At 39.2% G+C, this 22237-nt stretch overlaps 1 protein-coding gene across 11 annotated transcripts in view; it reads right to left on the reverse strand.

The window, feature by feature from the left end:
• Positions 1–22237, reverse strand: part of mcf2la (mcf.2 cell line derived transforming sequence-like a) — an 80358-nt gene that overhangs the window by 16902 nt on the left and 41219 nt on the right. For all 11 annotated transcript variants that reach the window (XM_053676362.1, XM_017458075.3, XM_017458080.3 and 8 more), the window contains 9 exons: positions 11104–11223; positions 8783–8899; positions 7377–7526; positions 6358–6482; positions 5766–5880; positions 5479–5598; positions 2241–2432; positions 854–1045; positions 396–555 (listed from right to left, as the gene is read on the reverse strand). In XM_053676362.1, coding sequence (XP_053532337.1) covers positions 396–555; positions 854–1045; positions 2241–2432; positions 5479–5598; positions 5766–5880; positions 6358–6482; positions 7377–7526; positions 8783–8899; positions 11104–11223 — 1291 coding nt within the window. The remainder of the gene's footprint in view (positions 1–395; positions 556–853; positions 1046–2240; positions 2433–5478; positions 5599–5765; positions 5881–6357; positions 6483–7376; positions 7527–8782; positions 8900–11103; positions 11224–22237) is intronic.

Here is a 22237-nt window from a genome sequence, read left to right on the forward strand (position 1 = left end):
CTTACTGTGTGATTTAAAGATTTAGAAAGCTGTTAATATGAAGGTCATGTTACATTTTTGCCACAGTTTTCAGTTTCAGACGGTTTTCCTTTTCTCTCATTGTACATTTTGTTTCTTGAAAAGTTACGTTCAATAATTTTGTCATAGATTTAATTCCATATAATTTGTTGCTTTCTATTGGTGGTACATTATGTCTAGTGGATACCATTAAGGACCTACATCCTTAATACGTCCTACTACATAATGGAAACCTTATGGTAAAGGTTTTAATGGTTAACAGCTGATGGTCTGTAATGGTATTTCTAGTGGAAACCATTAAAAAAAAAATTTGTGATGGTTTCTACTGGGCTTTTTTTCAGCAGTGTTGCAAACATGAGCTGATGATAGCGACGCACCAGGAGAGGACATGGGTGATTTGATGATGGCTTCAGGTCGAGGGGCGACCGGTTGGACAGGCCGTGTCTGCTTAGCTGCTAACTTCTTCAGGCTAACTCTTCTTTTCTCAAACATGTCCTCCATAGATAGCTGCTTCTGGAAGACCCGCTCCACCTGATCCTGTAACATGAACCATCACAGCAAACAGGTTGCTAACACTTATTATTATTGTGTTTAGTCTTCGTTCTTTGTCATTTATTATATTTACCCGTGTACAATTCATTATTACCAAATATTATATCCAAATTAAGTATGTATATGAATAAACAAAATAGACATAAAAAGGGAGTTTTTAAAAAAATCTTCTGATTCAATTTCACATGGTCTAAATGAACAGATACATGTGTGCTAATATAGCAATAGACTGACCTGGAGGTCATAAGCATCAGTTAAGGAACAATTGGTTTGAGCTGCTTACTCGGAAATCTGTCGTCAGCACGGATTCGTACTCCCTCCAGATGCCAGTTAAGTCTGTCAGCTTGTGCTGATTGGCTGTCTCCAGGTAACGCTCGATCTCCTGCAGCGCTGCCTCTGCCCCATCCTGTGATTGACACTTGTCAACAGGCTGAGACGCTAGAAGGTAAATTCCATCCTCACACCATCTGGTAGCCTGGTGGAGTGAAGAGAGAGAAAGACAGAAACGTATTAAAAACTAATGATGGAACGTTTGTTATGGAAAACATTACAAGAGTTATTAGTTTGCATATTGACACGTTAAAAAAAACCCCATAAAAAAAAACCAATGATGACGTTCTGTTTAAATGAATACTCCAGTTTAAAACAATAAAGCACATGTTTACTTCTTATTGAAGTCTAAGGGCATTTGTTGAATTACGTCAATAAACGTTTATGTGAAATACTTTTTGTAGAATGTTTCCATGAATTCTTCAGTCTGACATTTCAAAGGAATATTAACCTTTTTAATTTGCATAATTGGTCATGCGATGACACTATCTGTATCTGTACCTGATGTGGGTGTGGCCTATCACTATTCCCCCGTGGAAACACTGAAAAGAGGTAGAAATGGCAGCACTGTCGTTATGATCCGGGACTTCCGACTCGGACCGTTCCTCAGCCTCAGCTACATCACTCGACTTCATAAATCGGTAAATTATTAAACTAAAAATATTTTTACAAGATGTGGGACTGTTTTTGATCAGTTTTGTTTACACATGCCTGCGATATTTGCTAACAAATTTAGGTGGTTCTATTTCCCAAAACATAAACAAACTAGCAGCATTATTTAAGCCACTGCGACCCTGACCAGGCAGTTACTAAGGATGATGTAAATGCATTATGTAGAGCTGTAGGGTATTGCTCATGTTGATGAACGTGATTTTTCTTTGTCTGGCAATCTACATATCTGACCTCTTGCTCACACCCATGTGGAAGTAAAGACTTCTAGCTTTTTTGTTGCATCCTGGACAAAAAGAACAGCGTGCCTCTTACTCATATCTGTGTTTGTATTCATTTAGAACACATTAACATTTCGTGCTGAATAATGCATTTCCATTCAGTGTCATCTACATGCGTCGGAAAGTGGATAAAACCTTCACTGCTACAGTTTACAGAGCTGTACTGTTGAATTGATGTTACATAGGCAGACGATCTGAACATTTACTACACAATTTAAAGTTATTTATTCAGCTGCCCTTAGACTTTCATTATAAGCAAGTTTCTTTTTGACACAGAGAAATGTGTCGAAATTCTTCTCCAAGGTAAATCACACATACTGTATATTAAACAAAGAGCGAATAGAGCTTAGGTTGAAAATGCCAGAGTACTCCTTTAAGATAGAGTCTTGCCTTCTCAAGACTGGAGTGAAGCTCCATGGCTTTGAGCAGGTGGGCCTTTTTGGCCTTCAGGACAGCTCCCACTTCCTCACACACGACTCTGAGCTCGGAGCATTTGGGCAAGATGGAGTCCACGGCATAGTGGGAGTTCTCGATCAGGGTGTCTCCTTCAGCGGCCAGAGACAGAGCCTGGTCTAGCACCTCCTGCACAGCCAGAGAAAGAGAGAGAGAGAGACTGTAAGTAAACTGAACATCTGTATTGGGCTATACTTTATAAATTAGGTTCCTGTTATGTAAATTCCGCAAATACTATCTATCCATCCGTTTTCTGTACTGCTTATCCTACACAGGGTCAAGGGAAGCCTGGAGCCTGTCCCTGGGGACTCGGGGCACGATTTGAGAGACACCCTGGAGGAGGAGACAATCCATCACAGGATACATTTGCATAAACACTCATACACCCATTCACACACTCAGGAGTATTTAGAGAGGCGAATCAGCCTACAACTCATGTCTTTGGACTATGGGAGGAAACCGGAGAACCCAGAGGAAACCCCCGAAGAGAACATGCAAACCCCGCACACACAGAGCAGAGGCAGGAATCGAACCCCCAACCCCGGACGTGTGAGGCGAACATGCTATACTGTTATATTAGCTTTATATAATGATTGACTCCAAATCCTGAAATGCATCACCAGTTCAATCCGTTTCAGTCAGTAAGTGTGGCTACTAGACCTGTCGCAATTAGAACATAATCCTCTTATCTGGATTAGTTGCAGTGATCAGAATTAATCACTAGATCGCTGAACACTCATTTGCTTCCATATTAATGCTGATACTAAACAGTAAGCAAACAACATTTGTTCTTGATTCTTTCTTTGATTTTAAATTGCTGCAGCATTGTGGAATTTGAATTATTTTTCCTCCTTAAAAGCTTTAAGCAACTAAATGTCTAACTGTATCCGGTCTACAGACATCAACAAAGACGTACATGATGAAAAGCTAAATGTGTGTTTATACTTAATAGAAAGAAAAGAAGAAAAAACAAACAACAAAACTTGTAAATTGTATTTGTTAAAGAACTATTAAAACACCAGTGTTTTAATGCAAAGATAAATATTATATCCCAAGTTATGAAAGGAACAATCTTAAAACTGTAGACTTAAGAATGAACAGATACAGCAGCATGAGCAGGTTTTACTGTTTTCCAAAAGACCAATCTATAGTTCTAGCAATCCATCATTTTTTTTATTTCTACTTTTGGTATAACAATGGATATTTTTATATATATGGGAACGATACATATAAGATAAATATTAGTTCTATTTTCCTAGAAATGCCCTACATTCTTCATGAATGTCGACTAATGATGTAACAGTCCTTACTCTATAGAATGAAAGCAACAAAAATGCCAATGTGGCTGAAATTGTGTTTCAGTCCTGCTGTAGTGTGTGTGCATGTGTTATTTATATTTATTTATATATATATATATATATATATATATATATATATATATATATATATATATATATATATATATATATATATATATATATAAAATGTATATGTGTGTGTGTGTGTGTAGGGGGGGTAGGAAATGAACCAGCAGTGTAGCACTGCACCGATTTCCCTCCTCCCCCTCTTCATCAAAGCTGCAGTATCACTACACACACACACAGCCTCACGCTAGTGTTTAAAACTAATGGCACCCCTGCAGCTCTGCTCAAAAACAGAGTTGAGGCCAGCGCTGCAATTTAGCAGCATGCTAATGCAACCGAACCACGGATGATTTCATTCATTCTTAGCAATATTAGTATTTCTAATACAGCAGGAAAATATCTGGGAGGCAAAACTGCATACGTAAAGCCTTTGTCTTTGTTTAGTTAAAGGACATGACTTTGTTCAAAACAATGACGGTAGACCAAATGAAAAGAACCGAGCACACAAACACACGAGTAGATGCTCATGTATCAGCAAATGCATGCTGTCTTCGTGATTAATAACATCTGCCTGATTAATAATGACGGACTAGATACAGATCTAACTAGGGACTAAGGAGGAGTATCTCGCTCATGCACACACGGCACGCGGTCAGTATGATGGACGAGCTTCATAAGGTTGTGTGTGTGTGTGTGTGTGTGTGTGTGTGTGTGTGTGAGAGAGAGTGTGTGTGTGTGTGTGTGTGTGTGTGTGGGTTGTGGGGCATGCTTTCATATCTAGGTAGGAACCAAATGTCTCCACAAGGATAGGAATTGGTGGGGGGCGGGGGGGGATAACACTTTACAAAAACTGCAGCTTTCATTAAGACAGATAAATAAATAAATAAATAAATAATTTAATAAAAGAACCAAAAGATTTCTTACTGAGATTAAGGTTAGGGATAAATTTGGTGTAGGCGTAGCATTAATTTACTGCCTTAATAATTATGTCATTGTAAAGTCCTCAGAAGTATAGTAAGACAGATATGTGTGTGTGTGTGCGTGTGTGTGTATTCATAGGGAAGTGTAATTTTGTGCCTTTTTTGCACCATTTTAAATATGCAGGATCACATGATGTATACCCACTGACCACTTTAATAGGAACGCTGCTCATTCATGAGATTATGCAGTCAGTCAATCATCAGTTCTGCATCCGTGTCGTTGAGATTTTTCCAGTCTTCAAAGCCTGTGTGACGTGTGGTGTTCCGAGATGCTTTTCTGCTCATCACAGTTGTAAGAGTGGTTATTTGAGTTACCGTAGCCTTCCTGACCATTCTTGTCTAACCTCTATCTTCCTGAAGACTTTAGCTCCAACCATAACCGTACCCACCTGACCAATTAATCATTGCCTTAAGACGTTCTTGATCAGCTAAAACAGCGGTGTTAGATTTTGGTTGGAGATAAAACCTGCAGGAAGGTAGATCTCCAGGGAACAGGGTTGGTGAGCACTGCTGTAGAGATTGTTGTGCAGGACAACTCCAGCTCAGCAGTTTCTGAGATACTCAAACCAGCCCATCTGGCACCAACAGTGATGCCATGCTCAAAGTCCCATTTGTCCTCATTCTGACGTTTGATGTGAAAATTACCTAAAGCTTTTGACCTGTGACTGTATGATTTTATGCACCGAGCTGCTGCCACGTGATTGGCTGACTGAATAACTGCATGAATGAGCCAGTGTACACCTGTAAAATGATTTTATTACTCGCTCTAGAGACCGACGTTGGTTACAGCCCAGCTAAATCCATTAGAATCTCGTGAATTTGCATACTTACACAAGTTCTCTCTTCGTGATTGCTCAGCTCCTTTAGGATGTGCTCGCCATGGGCGGGGCTTATGCCCACCTCGGAAAATCCGGACAGTTTATCAGCTACCAGATCCAAATGGGCTCGGACCTAAAATCCCAGATCATAAAAACACGACTCATCAGAAAACCTGGTAGGCAATATGTTGACGTGGCCATCCTGAGAGTGTGTATCATCTCACTCACACACACACACACACACACACACACACACACACACACACACACACACACACACACACACACACGATCCCGTACCTCCCTGAAGTTCTGTTCAAAATAGCGCAGCTGAAGACACTGTTCCAGTTTGGTCTGATGCCTTTCCCAGAAGTCATCGAACGCTGTTTCGGTCTCATCCAGCTGCCCGAGTAGCCTGGAGAGACATAAGAGGGCAACAAAATTTTAAAAATAAACAATTAAAAAGAATAGAGATGATGATAAACTAGTGGTACCAAAATATTTATGATGTTCTAAAAGTATAACTGCTGCATTTTTCTTGCATAGCTTACACACGTAAGCACACAGATTTCATTGAGATGAAGTATGCACATAAGCTGAAGATCCGCCCCCGTAGGAAGGCAAGCTAACACAAGCGCAAGCTGCCACTGGAGTGTTCCGAGTGCCCTAAAATAAAGCAACCTCAGCCTCCGCTATCTGTGTGAGATTATATAATATAGGCCATGCCGGAGTTATAAAACACACTCCAGACCTGCCCCTGAGCACAGATTCAACAGCTACATAGAATGAAATGTTTAACCGCAATGGATTTATCAGGAATACACACAGTTTAAATAATACAAGTGTTCACACACACACACACACACACACACACACACACACACACACACACCTCTGCACAGTAGCCAGGTTCTCCAGCTCATCGTGGTTCATATTGTATTCTGGATCTGACGCCAGTGGCTCATTGATGCTGTCCAGCAAGCGCCCACCCTGACCCAGAGCTATCTTCAGGTCCTCCTGCACACATGAATACACACGGATGGAAGGAAAAGAAGGAGGGAAGTACAGAAAGAAGGAAAAAGCAGCAGAAGAGAGAAAGCAAAAAATAAATATAAGGGAATAAAAGAGAACAGGTGGACAGGGAAGGACATGGGGGAAGAGAGACCGGTAAGAGCGAAAGGGAAGGAAAGAAAAATTTTAAAAATGGAAAATAGGAAATGAGATGAGAAAGAAATGGATATGAAAGGAAAGAACAAAAGAATGAAAGAGAAAGAATTGAAGGAAAAAAATTAAAAAGGAACAAAAGAAAGGGTACAAAAGGTAGAAGGGGAAAATGGAGGACAGAAAGAACGAACGAAAGAAAGAACAAAAGAAAGGAAGGAAGAAAAAAAGATATAGTAAAGAAGACAAGAGAAGGAAGAGAGGAAGAAAAAAAAAGACAGGAAATGGAGAAAAATAAAGGTAAGCGAATTATTTAATAAAAGGAAGGAAGGAAGAAACAACAGAAGGAAGGAAAGACAGAAGGGAAGAAAAATGAAAGGAAGAACAGAACAAAAGAACAACAGAAAGAAAGAAAGAAAAGGAATTGAAGGAAGGAAGGAAGATACAGATAATGAAGAAGCCAAGCGAAGGAAGTGAGGAAGAGAAGAATGTAAGAGACGAATAATGGAGGTAAATAAATTATCAGATGGAAGGAAGGAAGGAAGGAAGAAGGGAAGGACGAAAAAGAAGAACCCTTTTGTGATTAAGTCTAATTAATAGTAAGCCTCCATTATTAATCCTGTGGCAGAACGTAAACATGCTGACGGTAAACGTCTCTGCGGACTCTGTGCTTAATCCAGTTCTGAACTAATCCAGACAGTTTGCTTCGGTCACGTACTATAACGTTATGTTGAACCTCCTCTTCCTCACCTTCATCTTCTCCTTCTTGTCGGTGTGAGCGCTCAGCAGGGTGGACGTGGCCTCGACGTCGTTGGGCAGCTCTGTCTCGGCCAGCTCCGTCCCAAACGCCTGCAGCGTCTGCGCCGTCTTCTTCACCATCAGCGCAAAGCCTTCGATGGCCTACAGGAGCACGGCCCAAACCACACAACGCTCAGTGCACTCATGTTACAGCATGGACCGTTTATAAAACCGCGAATGAGAGCTAGCATGGTGTAAAAACCGGCTAAATGCAAATGACTAAACACCGCCTTCTTCAAAGCACACTAATAAAGATGGAGTCTTATAAAAATACACATACTGAAGCACCCCCAGTGTACACTAAACCAGGAAATAAACACTAGCGCTTAACCTAACACGACCACATGATTGATAAATATCCGACGGTGCGTCGTGTACGGTTAATTAAAACGATCTTTTACGCTAGAACCATAAACATAGACACACTTCTGGGAGTTGAGGAGAATGCCAGGAATGATTTTTATTAAAAACAGAAGGAGTCTCGTGCTCTAGTTACTCATTCTGATGTTTGATATTTCAGAATAAAACGTCAGTTCAATAATATAAAGAAGTGAAATTCTTTTATTTACCATGAAATTACCTCAGTTACTGTAAAGCATCAGGATTACACAGTACGTAATTATGAGCAAATTATTTACAGCATGCGCATGTTATGATCGTTAATACGCCACGTTATTAATTAACATCTGTTAGAGTGTTGGCTAAATAATGAAGACCTGCCTTAACTAATGTTTATTTCATCCATGACTGAATAAGTACACGTAAATTAGCATAATTTCAATTATAAGCAATCTGATAAAACGCATGAGGCTGCGTATTAAAGCTGCGATGCAGAAAACTTGTGAGATCTGCAACCCACAAGTTAATGATCCACTTAACCACTTGTCTAATGAACCACTTGTTCATGTTGATCAAACTTACATCAATTAATAGAAATGTTAACTACTTTATTAATAATAGTAATAAATAATAATCACTTGTGGCATGTTACACCACATTGTTGAACTCTCGATTCTGATTGGTCAGAAAGTGTCGATTCATTTACTATAACTGCAGCTTTGACTGTATTTCCAGCTGCGAGGTAAATCACAGGTTTATAACGATCATAATGCTCTCGCTGCAATACGTTACCATTTCTTTTGTAACAATTGGCTTGTGTGATGGACGTTTATGGAAGGAGTCTCCAGTGTCAGTACATGTTCCGACATGGGAGATACGGTTATAGCCGTTTTTGACGTAAATGCTAACAGGAACTAACTTATTTCATGGACGTTCCACAACATTAAACGGGATTATAAATAGATAAAACCTATGAAGTGTATTTCTCGCTATTCTGTAACTGCCGGTGCTGTACTTACAGTGCGGTGTGAGATCCACTTCTCGTGGCAATACTCCTGAGTGCCTCCCAACTCCTGGGTCAGCTGGGAGCGGTCTATGTAGCTGTGCAGCTCAGTCACTGAACTAAGCATGATCACCTGCAACACACACACAATTTTCATGTATTATCATACAACATGCTCTAGGGGAGACCATCAGCAATTCAGATGTAATTAGTGTAATAATGAAGCACACTGAACCAGAAAATAAGTGTGCGTGTGTGTGTGTGTGTGCGCATGTGTGTGTGTGCGTGCGTGCGTTCATGCTGATGCGTTCATAAATCACGGTCCACTACCAACAACTACCATTTGATCAAAAACCAGTACAATACAAAGTAATACTAATATTCTGTAAATCATCAGCATCCAAAAATGCACTTCCTTTTGCTGTGATGCAATACTCAATTCAATAAAATTTCTTTGTATAGTGTTTAACACTAGACAGTGGCAGGGTAAAACTATACATTTTATTGATACTTTTCAACTGTTAACGTAGCTGTTGCTGTCTCTTAACCGTTACGTCTTATGCGTGCACGTAATCGAGTTTGTGCTATTGTTCCCATTGACTTGGAAACAGCCTCAGCTCAGACCTTTGGACTGTAAATGTGCGTGTATTATAGTAAACATTTCTTTCAAAAGCAGCACATTCACATTTTATTTACGTGAAATAGGATTCAAATATTAACAAGCCAATCATTTTAAATGCAGCAATAGACATGTATTATTTAACAAGAAAATACGTATTTGTTGCTATAATGAAGGTTTCTATGAGAAGTATATTTATGTAGCATTTACAGAAGGAAACTCAACATGAGCAATTTGATACAAGCTATTCCTGTAAGTTTTCAAAAGCAAGCAAGTTGAAATTGAAATGCAGTGGACTTTTAGACGCTTCCGAGATGCCAACTGGCGTAATTAGGAGTTAAGTGGAAGTGCATTTGGTAGTGTATTTTAGAGATGGTGCCTTTTACACTTGATACCATGAGAAAATCCAAGCAAGGTCAGCCAAGACCTCAGGAACAAAATGTGGACCACCAAAGGAAGTCCCGTTCCTCTTTAGGAGCAATTTCCAAACAACTGAAGGTACCATGAGCATCTGGACGAACAACTGCAAGCAAATGTATAAATCTTGGGACTACACAGACACTGAATCATTCAATAAGTAGGCTCAAAAATGTCCCGGGGATGAACAAAGTTTAATCCTAAAGGCATGGCAACAACAAAGGAAATTGTGAAGGAGTTGGAGGCATCAGGTACTAAAATATGTACATCCACCATTAAGACAGTCCTATATATCACCATGGTCTGAAAGGCAGTCATGGAAAAAAAAAAAGAAGGCCCTAGTCCAAGACTGGTATTAAAAAGCCAGACTGAAGTTTGCAGGTGATCACCAGGACAAAGACCTAGTGTTTTGGAGGAGTGCTGTTGGGCCATAATGATCAGCACTATGTATAAAGGATGAGGCTATTAAGCTGAAGAACTGTAAAGCATGGGGGTGGCAGCATCATGTTGTAGGTGTGTTTTGCTGGAAAAGGTACTGATACACTTCAGAAAGCTGGCATCATGAAGACAGATTCTGAACCAAATACTAAAGCAACACAAACTTAAAACATGGTTGCAACAGGGTCTTCCAGCAGGACAAAGGTTCTGAAACATACCTTGAAATATTGAGTTTACTGGAACTTATTTTGTGGACGTTCCACAGCATGAAATGGTCACACCATCCTGTCTTTTTTTTTTAAAAAAACAGTGTGTCCCATTGGGTTTTATTATAAAACACTGAATCCCAAATTCACCATATGTGCTCACTACATTGGATGGAACACATTGGTGTTTTAAGACCTTTAAAGTGCAGAATATGTCCAATAGAAGACTATTTGAGATTCCTGCACAAAAAAAGTGACTGCAGTAAGATTTTGTTGAAAACTGCCCGTTGAAAAAAGGAAAAAAAAAAAAAAAAAAACCCTGACCAATCAGAATTGATGCATAATTTAAAAATATCTGAAAGTAGCTAATGGAATAATACGTTCCGTCCCTTTTCTACACAATGGTAGATTTAGACAAAACATTTAGGAAACGTGTTTTGAAAGATTTTTTCCCTTCAAATACCTCCAGTAATTATTAGGGAAACTGGAATAATATTAACCCCATGAAACCCAAGTGTGTAGGGAGTGAAAAACTGTTTTCCAGTTGTTAACCATGCTATACGTCACTGTATTAAATAAACGTCAAGGGCATAGAAACAAGGCCTAGAGTTTGCATTTCTTTTTCAGTCTTGCTTACAAGAGAACGTAAACACTCACCGGCACCTTCATTTTAAACTCATCCTTGTTGAGTCTAAAGAGGACGTCTGAGAGTGCACGCTGGAACAGGGCGGCGGGCCGCAACACCAATACCAGCTGCAGGTTTCCTGGGAACGAGCCCTGGAAAAACCCAAACACACACACTATTACGACACACGGCATGTCTTAACAAAATAATAATAAAGCCAATGGAAATTCAAGAGAGGGTATTAAAAAACAAAAAGGTCACACTGGATTGTGATTAAGAAGCAGTGCAAAAACAATATGATAAAATACTGTACAAGGCTCAGCCAATCTGATTTCAGAGCTGAAGTGTGTTTTAGGACCTGAGGTTACTTTGCTGTATGTACTTATCAAGTCTAGAATAAAATTCTGGCTGGAAATTTTTTTTTTTTAGACCTAGAATAAAATCAGACTATTTCTATAATCACTGTAATGATTGAATACAAGAAGCATGATCTATGAAACAAAAAGCCCTACAAATGATCATTTTTTTAGATTTTTCCCATAAACCCTTTGGTTTTCTCTGTAGGTCCTCGTCAAAATGATCAAAAGCCAACCAACCAACCAAGCCGTACTTCCTTATTACATTACTACACTATTAGCCATTTCTTCTCGGTCTGGTAATCCCGTTCCTTCTCAAACATATTTATTAAAAAATAAATAAATAAATAAAACACAGTTGCCATGACAACAGACCCCGAAGAACCGGTAGCCCATGCAACAATGGTCTTGCGGCCCCGCTCCCTCCTCCTCAGTGTGTCTGAACGAATGCGTGAGCACATGGCACCTCTCAAAGACTCCCCATGCTCACCAAGTGTTCATTAAATCCCCTCTCACGGGGCACCATGTCTCCTTAAATATTTATCAGCTCATCAATACGCAGCAGTGGCAGCCCTCGACAGAGCGAGTGAGCGAGAGAGAGAGAGAGAGAGAGAGAGAGAGAGAGAGAGAGAGAGGGGCATGACGTCTGCGAAAATCAAGTCTCTGTGTTGACGCGCTGCCCCCCCCCCCCCCCCACCCACACACACACACACACACACACACACACACACACACACACATCCAGCAAGAGGTCCAGCTACACTACATCTGTTATTTGATGACAAACACTAGGGATGAGTGACAAAAAGGCTGTAATGGAAGATGGAAAATGGGCTGAAGAACACATGGTTGGTCCAAGAACACCCTGCGTGTGTACACACACACACACACACACACACACACACACACGTTCAGTGCAGTCTGCCAGGCTGAAAAGGCTCCAGCTCGCTGTTTGGGCAAATGTGCCCCCTATGTGTGTATATGTGTGTGTGTGTGTGTATCTAGTGTAATTGTTTGTTGTGATTCTCATGAAGTCATTAGCACGAGGCTGGTGTGAGGGTTAACGAGTGGAATCGGTGTGCTAATCAGACTCAGATTGGAGTCAGAGAGGAGCAGTGTGTAGAAAAGGACAGTAATTATGCCCAAATCTGTAGGCTGTACTCATCACAGGGGGAGGGGCACGTCTCACTCACGTTTCTTCTTCCTGCTGTCTTCATTATTACTTTGCTGTTCTCTTTCTTTGTCCTCCTCTCATCCCATTTTTTTATGCTCTATTTTTGTAATTATTTCTTCTTCTAGGTCGTTCTTTCTTCTGCTCGTCCTTTACTTTTACACCCGTGCTTCTTTCTTCTGCAATTTCTGCCTCGGTTTACTCCTTTTTCCAATTGATTATTTTCCTCCTTTTCTGTGCCTCCCTTTTTCTTTCTTTGCTCGTCACTCTTATTTCCTTTCCTTCTTTTTCTTCTTACTCTCTTTCTTCTTGTTCATTCTATACTTTCTTCCCTTTATCCTCCCTTCCTTTTTAGCAGTTATTTTTTACCGCTCTATCAAGTTTTATTTTCTTCCTCCCTTTTGGCATTTTTTCTTGCTTTTTGTTTCCACCACCATTGTCCTCAATTTTCCAACCCCCCCCCCCCAAAAAGATGTTATTTCTCTTCTTTTCTTTTCCAATATCTTTTTCCTCTTTCCTTTCTCTTCTTAGTATCTTTTCTTTTAATCATTTGGACTTGTTCATTCTTACTTCCTTTCATTCTTTCCTCGCTTTCCTGTTCTTCCTTCAGCCACTGTATTACTTCTACTTTTCTCTCGTCCATATATTCATTTCTCTTCTTTTTCATTCATACTGGTCTCTCTTCTTTTTCCTTTTTTGTTCCCTTCTTCTATTTTTTTTTGCTTCTTTTTTTCCACTTGTTCATTCTTTACTCAATTTTTCATCATTCTTTCTTCAGTTTCTTGTTTCTCACCTTTTCTTACTGTATTACTTTTCATTCCTTTTCCCATCCCGCTTCATTTGCCTTACGTCTTTCTTTGCCCGTTTTGCCTTCTTTACACTTTTTTTCTATACCTTCGTCTCTTTGTTTCCGACTTCCTTCCTTCTTCTATGACATTAATTATGTAAAGAGCTTCTAAATCCACTTTCGAATGAACACAAACAGTTCCTGCGATGGTCATTAATGTACACTTGCTGGCATCATGTATGCGTTAAAAGCCATCTATTCTCCACGCTAAACATAATTCAACCGTCCTGTAACGAAGGCAGTGTCCTGACCCCTGACCCCTGACCTCCATGACAATGGTGTGCTCCATTTGACACCGATTGGCCACGCTTGCCCTGAACAAGGCATCAACAACAGCCGAGCCGCACGTGTCACCCCTGTACACAACAGGAGTCCTGTAAGTGAGTCGGACTCTATTATTGCTTGTAATGTGAACTGTTATTGAAACACATGCTGCTGATGCGACTCCGAAGTGTGTGTGTGTCTTTTTATGGATGGACGTGGCCTATGGAGGTCTGTTATTCACTGAACACCCCTTTTCTTTAGCAACCTTAATGTACAGAGAAGATGAGTTAGGAGTCTGGTGGTTCTTGGAGGCTCATTTTCAATCAAATAGCTAATGTCTCTAGCCCACGACCTCCCGCTTTCTCACACACACCTCTGGTGAAAGGGTGAGATGGATGATTGGTGACTAGGAAAGTGACTGAAGCAAGATGGAAATGGTGAGAGGCAAATGCAGTGTGTGTGTGTGTGTGTGTGTGTGTGTGTGTGTGTGTGCACGTTATGATGTGTCTCCAGGGAGCAACTGCCATCAAACTGATACACCAGCACTCTAATCAGCACAAAGAAGCCGACACACAAGAATGCAGAATTCAATTAACGTACCAGCTTGATCGCGCACGCGCACACAAACACACACACACAACTAGGCTTAAATTAGGCAGTCCTCGTACATGTAGACCCACTACATTTGTCTATTTTCGTCTCTTCTGAGTAAACTGCTCAAAACCTTGTCATGGCAAATAAATCCAGTAACCTGCAGCCCATTCCTTTGACCTTTCCCCTTTCACCCTTGAGCCTGGGATGCTGCCCCATGACCCGCCCCCAATCCTCACTCATAAACACTGCCCAGCTAGCAGCAACGGCAGTCTTCACTCTGCTCCAACGCCGTTTCCGCTCCGCTCTCGTGTCGGTGTGTACTGAAGCCAATGACCCGAGGCCAGGCATTATGAGCACGCTTACTAATCAGGAGAAACGCGACAGTGATGGAGTGAGTGTGGCTGAAGCCTTCAGCGTATATACATGTTGGGGAGAGAAAGATAACAGAAGCACAGTTGTGATTGGCGGTGTCTGGGGAAGGAAACTGCTAACAGCACAACGCTGAGGAAGCGGAACGGATTGACCTGGAGCTGGATAAACAGAGGACGCAACATCATGTTGCTCGAGAAATATACGCATCATTTTTATTGTTTTTTGATCATTTAAGAATGCTGCATTTATTTAATAAAATCTTTCTTAATTTAAAAGACACTAAAGAACCTGATTTACTAATCTGAAATCACACACAAATATATAAATATTTAAATTAATTTTTCCAGCTAACATTTTGTTTTTCTGTCTCTTTAAATGATTTTCCCCCATATTTTCGCTTCTTTGCCTCCTTCAGTCTTTTTTTGTCCACATTACTTCCTGTGTTCCCCCCCCCTTCTTCCTCTTATTGCCATTTATCCTCTTCCTTCCTGTTCATTTTTAAATTTCATTTGAATTTTTTCTTTTTCCAACGTTCTTTTCCCCCCTCCCTTTTTAATTTCTTGTTAAAATGTTTACTTTTCCTTCTTCTCTTTTATAAAATCTTTTCTTTCCTGAGTTTTTCCCGTTCTTTCTTTCCCTCCTCATCTTCCAAACTTGCTTCAGTAATCAGTGTTAGTGGGTTCCGGGTCCACGAGGGGTCCATGAAGCACACACAGGGGGTCCATGATATTTTTTAATGATTTTCATACAGTTGTGGAAATCACAACCCACCCTTTAAAAAATTACTATATTTAGGGGCCCAAGCACCAAAGTCAACTGGGAAAGCTTTACGACTCCCAGAAATTTTATTTGACATTTTTAAATAATGTTGTATAATGTTGTATGTTAATCATTTTTAACAAGGAAATAAGTCTTTACTCATGAGGGTCTGTGGAATTTATTTTACAGCTAAAGCTCTTTGGCTGCAAAAGGTTTGAGAACCCTTAGTGTAGGTTTCTTAAAACTTCTTGGTCATTAGATATTCAAATTAGGAACAAACATGTTTTAGATACAATTCCTCAGATCAATATAATACTACCAGGGATCTATTTTAACGAGGTGGGGCGAGTTGACGGAAGTTGTCCACCAGTTTTAAACATGACAAGACTTTGTAAAACTGGCATACCTGCTTGAATTAAAGCCATGAATCATGAATTCCCTTTAAATATCTATCAGTGGTTTGATTTCATTGGCGAGACATAAATGTAAAAAAAGTTCTTAATGTCAAACCAATGGGCTACAAGTACAAATACTGAAAGCTAAAATGTTCATGCTACACCAAGATCTTGGAAGAAAAATGTATAATGGCCTGCATTAAACAGTAAAAGCCATCAATATAACATTCTGATCTGCATTTATAATCTTCAAAGGTTGCTTTAATATTTAATCACATTATGTATTATGCATCAACTGCCTGCTACCAATACTAGTACTGTATATACCTGTTTTTATTAACAGGCTTCATTTATCTAGTGCTTTACAACTTATTTACTGAAAATCACCAAAAGCTATAGCATGCATTTTAAAATAAATACTAATCATCACTCATTAATATTGATTAACCTGAATTTAAAGACTGTTTGAACTGTGGTAGAGCAGAGTTTCTTAGTTCCAGTCATGCAGAACTGTAAAAATTTTCATAGATGCTAATCTGGGGCCAGTTATCACATGTTAGCATAAATTTGCATGGATTAAAATTCTCTAAAAATAAATAAATAAATAAAAGAAAAGATCTAAAAGGGGTTTGTTTGGTGACGGTATGAATTATAGAATGTACAAAAACTCAGGATCAGAGCACAAGGTCAAAGCTGATAGATTATTGTTAAACGTCACTCAAACATCTTCAAATGCCCAATTTGTGTGAGCCTTTACTTTTTGTAGCCTCAGATTCAGGGGGGGGGAACATGGCCTGGGCATTGAGCCCCGAATAATTCTCCACTTGGAGCGGTTTGTCACTAGGAAACTGAACGTCAGTAAAAGAAAACGGCGGTGTTGTAGTTTTATATCTTCAGTAAACAGAGGCGAGACCAATCAGACAGGGTTTACAGGAAAACACATGGAAATACTCATGTCTTATTGGCTGACAGTCTCTCAATTCTGCCAAACGCTAGCTCACACAGCCAGTTAGTGCAAGGGGGAAAATAGATTTACGCCGATTTTTACCAAAAAAATTTTACAGTATAGTGGATGAAACTGAAACACTAACATAAGGACAGCTACTGTACTTTGCATGGCACTGTAGTAGCTAAACCCATACAGTGATAGCTTAGTTGTGCCTCCTCTTGGCTAGCAATGCCAAACTAGCCTAGTCTGGTAGTCCTGTTTCATGATAAGGAAAGTTCCATGATAAATCCAACTTTTTGTCAAATTTAAAAAAAATTTTTAAAGCAATTAGCCCTCATATGCAAGTAAAATAAATGGAAACAGACTATTAAAGGTTTTTTGATGGTGAAGAACCTGGGCTGACCTGGACTCTAGAGACTATGTTTGAAAGTCTCAGAAGATCAGCAGTTTCTGAAATACTCAAACCAGCACAGCTACCATGCCACTGTCCAAGCCATCGAGATCACAGTTTCTCTCCATTCTGATCTTTGATATGAACATCAAGCAAAGCTTTTGACCTATATCTACATGGGTTTTATGGATTGTGCTGCCGCCACATGATTGGCTGATTAGATAATTGCATGAATGAGCAGGTTTTGCGAATTACAAATGCAACACTATATATATTCATTTCTATTCTACATCCTGCAACATATGATGAATATGTGCATACATTCGAGTAGAAAGACAAAATCTGACAACACTGCCGGTGCTGACCTTCCCGTCAGCTGTATGGAAAACGTTCCTTGTTTTTCCAGCAGCAGCTGCACTGCTGACAATTAACCCCAGCAGACAAAGAGAGAAAAGAGCAGGACAAGTGTCTGGGGTAAAATCATCATGTAATGGTGTGTGTGTGTTTGTCTAAGAGAGAAACAAACAAACAAAAAACTATACTGGGATACTGTTGTTTTTTTTCCATGCACATGTGTAATTAACATAGAACAGGTGTGAAACTAGAGGTGAGAAAAAAAAAAAAAAAAAAACCACATGCACATAAAATAGAGATAAAAAAAACAAAAACAAAAAAAGTTCCAAGTTCCATAATATCTAGAAATCGCTGTAGGCTCAGGGAAAAAAGAAAAGAAAAAAAAACAACAACACTACACAATTAATCTATTCTTAGGGTTGTGAGGGGGGGGAAGTGGCATTTTTGCAGAAGTAGGCTAGTAGGGTACGACAAACACCTCTCTTCTGACTCAACTGTGACAAACAGTACACACTTCAGGAGTGTAAATGTGGTGTTAATGCAGAGTTAATGCAGGTGTATACTTATTTTGCTTTCTGCTGAACGCAGAAGAAAAAAAAGGATGAATAAAAAAAAAAAAAGAAAGAAAAAGATAATTTGTATCAATCACCTATTCACAAGTTTACACCCCCCAGCTCTTAATGTATCGCGTTGCTTTCTTGAGCATCAGTGAATGTTTTCACCTTTTGTAATAATTGTGTACGAGTCACTCCGTTGTCCTCAGTGTGAAAAGATGGATCTTAACATCATACAGTCACTGCTGGGGTCAAATATGTCAAATAGAATGTGCCGGACCCGGAGGATTTTTCTGAAGAACAGTGGGGCAGTTTAACTGCTCAAGACAAACAAGGGACTCATGAACAACTCTCACAAAACAAACACAGTCGCTGATCATCCAGGTAACGGCACACGGTATTAATAATCAAACGTGTGTAAACGTTTATTCTCGTTAGTTTGTGTAAATTCAGTTATTACTGTGACTTGTGGACTATATGTAAACACATGTGAAATAACTTAATCAGAGCAGAACTAATAAAATACAAAATGCTATTTTTATGATCCCTCATTTTGTAAGGTGTATGTAAATTTGTGACCTCAGCCATATATTCTACACACGCCGAAATAAATCCTACACTCAGCCAAGAAAAATGCAGATTCAACACAGACTGTCTGATGTTTTCAATCTGAGGTAACAAAATAATTCAGTTATAGTGAAGCATAATTGCATTTAGCCCCCATTCGAATCGACCCTGCAGACTACATCAGGGCTTTTTCAGCTTCAATTTCACACACACACACACACACACACACACACACACACACACACACACACACACACACACACACACACACACACACACACACACACACACACACACACACACACACCTCCAGATAAATAAATAGTTTGAATGTAACCACTTTGTTCATTATTGTAAGTACATTAAGCCTCATCCATACAATATATTAGTAACGCATAGAGAGCCAACATTCAAGGTAGATCATAGATCAGTGCTGAGCCATCATCATGACTACAAAGTATAGCCAGGTGTGGAAAACCCACCGAGAAACTGTGCTTAAGTAAAAGAAAACTGTCGAAATCTTCAATAAAAGTAGAAGCACTGAACCAGAACTCTACTACTTGAAATTAAAAAAAAATATCTACAATTAAAACATACTCAAGTAAGAGTAAAAAGTAAATATTTGTTAATGATGAAATTAACTGATCACATTCAACATGACCGATTCTTGAAAGACTAGTTAGTTTGCTTAGCAGTATGGTCCCAGGGGAAATGTTCTGCCAACACATCAAAACCTAGAAACTGGAATTAATTCTAAGGCACATTAGCAACAAAAAAAAACCCCAAAAAACTGAGCTAACCAGCTAATTAAACAAACTAATATACAATAAATAACTAGATAGATAATTCAGCAAGTTATTTAAAAAATAAAAAAATAAAAAAAAAATAAAAAAATATCAAACTAGCAAGCTCAGATTACAAACTATTTTACAAAACATAGCTAGCCAGCTAATTTAACAAGCTAATCCACAACATATAACTGCCCATCTAATTACCCTTATTTACTCCATTAGCTGAAATGAGAATCACTACTGAAGTTTGTCAGTACTGTTAATCTGATTAACCCAGTAACTTCTTCCCTATTGTCCGAGAAACACCCCCCTCACTCTCTCTCACACACACAGCCCCCATTTTACACCCCCTGTGGTTTCTAATCTTGTTGACAGCTGAACAGGTCCACCGAGAGTAATCCCACTAAACCCATAATGAGGGCCATCTATCTTATCCTCTCATATCAGTTAACTGACCACTTTACCAAACACCCGCACACCATCCCCATGATTGTTTTTGGTCGAATATTCCAACATTTTGTCTACCATTTACATTTGCGTTTATATTTATTCATTTGGTAGATCCTTTTATTCAAACCAGCGTACAACTGAGCTGAGCAGATGAGGGTTCATCAAATGATCAAATGACAGATTAGTGGTACTGGGATTCAATCTCACAGCCTGCTGATCAGTAGTTCAGTATTTGTCCTGCAGTATTTTATCCCCAGTTTGGTCACCTGCCAACCAATAAGGTTAAAAAACAACAACAACAAACAAACAAACAAACAAACAAACAAACACCACCAACAACGACCACCCCAGTTTATAGTCATGCGATGATATCAGATCGTACAGGATTTCATGGAGTTTTTTTTGTGATTGTTGCGACCAAAAATGCTCAACTTTGCTGTGGCCTTTTTTTTTTTTTAAAAAAAAAAAAAAAAGAAAGTGACTTCCATTTCTGGGGAAAACTATTCAAATTGGTGAAACTGCAATTGCACAAAATCGTTTTGCAGTGATGTTTGTTGCAAATGAGACCTTTGACTGAATGCACGTTGTGATGATGTCACGTGACACATCCTGGCTCAAATCTGCTGATAATCTGCTGTAATTTTGAAAAATTTCAAGCTCCACAATTTCCACAATCACAAAATTGCAAAATCCTGGAGGGACTGTATTATGAATTGGAATGTTTTGGATAGGGATTTAGTACGGTGGATAAATTCCAAAGCCCCTCAGATCACCCCCCAAAGTAAATACAGCAAACACATCATGCACACAGTTCTACTCAATAAATCCCTCACACATATTAACCATACAGCAAATGTTAGATGGTTTCTTAAAAATAAACAAACAAACAAACAAACAAACAAACAAACAAATAAAGTAAAGGCTAACTGCAATGTTTTCATCATAGAGGTCAAGTTGAGCTGGGAAGTAGTAAGCAGTTGAACTCAATAGACTCCCTGTTGGCTGTATACTTTAATCCAAAGCTAGACTTGAGCTGTGACTGGGATATTGGCCCCAGTGCATTGGTCCGAGTGGAGCACTACTGTAAATATAAGCGCCTATAAAGAGGTGAGCAGTAATAATGTAGAAGTACTGATAGCCACACACACACACACACACACACACACACACACACACTGCCTAAAGCAACAGCTATTGTTTTATCCACCTGGATGTTTATAGGCATGTACACAGGCATGATGCAATAAAACATCAACATCGTCTCAAAATGGTACGAAAGTGACCCATATTTCTCACCAAAATCTACGGTGGCTCAGGAAGTCAACAACACTACTACGGCATTTTACGACGCATGCTACGAGAAAACAATCCAGGAAGCAAAAACAATACGTATAACACAATACGTTAAGATGATGCGTGATGCAGGGTGGAGTTACCGTTTCCAACTGATACTTAATTCCCTATAAACAGCAAGTCCTGAAGTGTTTTATTCCACATTTTTATTTGCCAATATATTGTACATGAATATTATATTTATTGAAGATTGGCACTTTTTAATCATTTGTAGGTACACTTGATGATGAGGAACAACCACGGAATGAGTTAGTTCCTGTTATCATTTGTATTATAACAGCGATAAACACTTGTTCCTTCACTAATCTCTGTTTTTTTCCCCCTTTTTGAAGGTAATAAGACAAAAACTGCTGCTTGGAATGAAGCCTTTCCTGTTTTGGTGTTACCTCTGACTGTTACAAAGCATTGACACTGGAGACTCCTTCCAACGTCGTTAAATAAACGTCTCAGTGCACAAAACTTCACCTTGTTAACAATGATGCTTTTTTCGGTAATCCGTTTATTATTAGCATCCGCCGTACGAGTCCCTCCGAGTTAGCCGTTACTATAGAAACCGTAACGCGTTAGAACGAGACATTAATATAAACCTCTGCTTTACCCTCCAGCCAAAATTCTGCCAGAGCTGCTGTTAGAACACCTTCAGACTTAAGAGTTCAACAGTGCTGTGGTATACTACTCTATAATACATTAGCACTACATTGGTATCTTAACTAGCATGTCTACTTACATTAAAAGTACCAACGTAATCCATCAACAGAAGTCTGTATATTACAGTTGCATACGGTTTACGTGTAATCACGTGTATGACAGCCCTATATAAAAAGTGGGACCATAATTACAAATAAAAGGGCGAAATTTCCATCAAGGATATAAAGGTCAACTAATCTGTAAGATTGTAAACACAAGCTTTTTGCTTTTATCTGCCAGGTTGTTAACTGGTTCAATGTTAATTTAGCAGTAGAGGTCAATGAACGTCTCATTACTATAGATTTGTTATGG

The sequence above is a fragment of the Ictalurus punctatus genome, chromosome 26 (assembly GCF_001660625.3).
Source record: "Ictalurus punctatus breed USDA103 chromosome 26, Coco_2.0, whole genome shotgun sequence".
Taxonomy (NCBI): domain Eukaryota; kingdom Metazoa; phylum Chordata; class Actinopteri; order Siluriformes; family Ictaluridae; genus Ictalurus; species Ictalurus punctatus.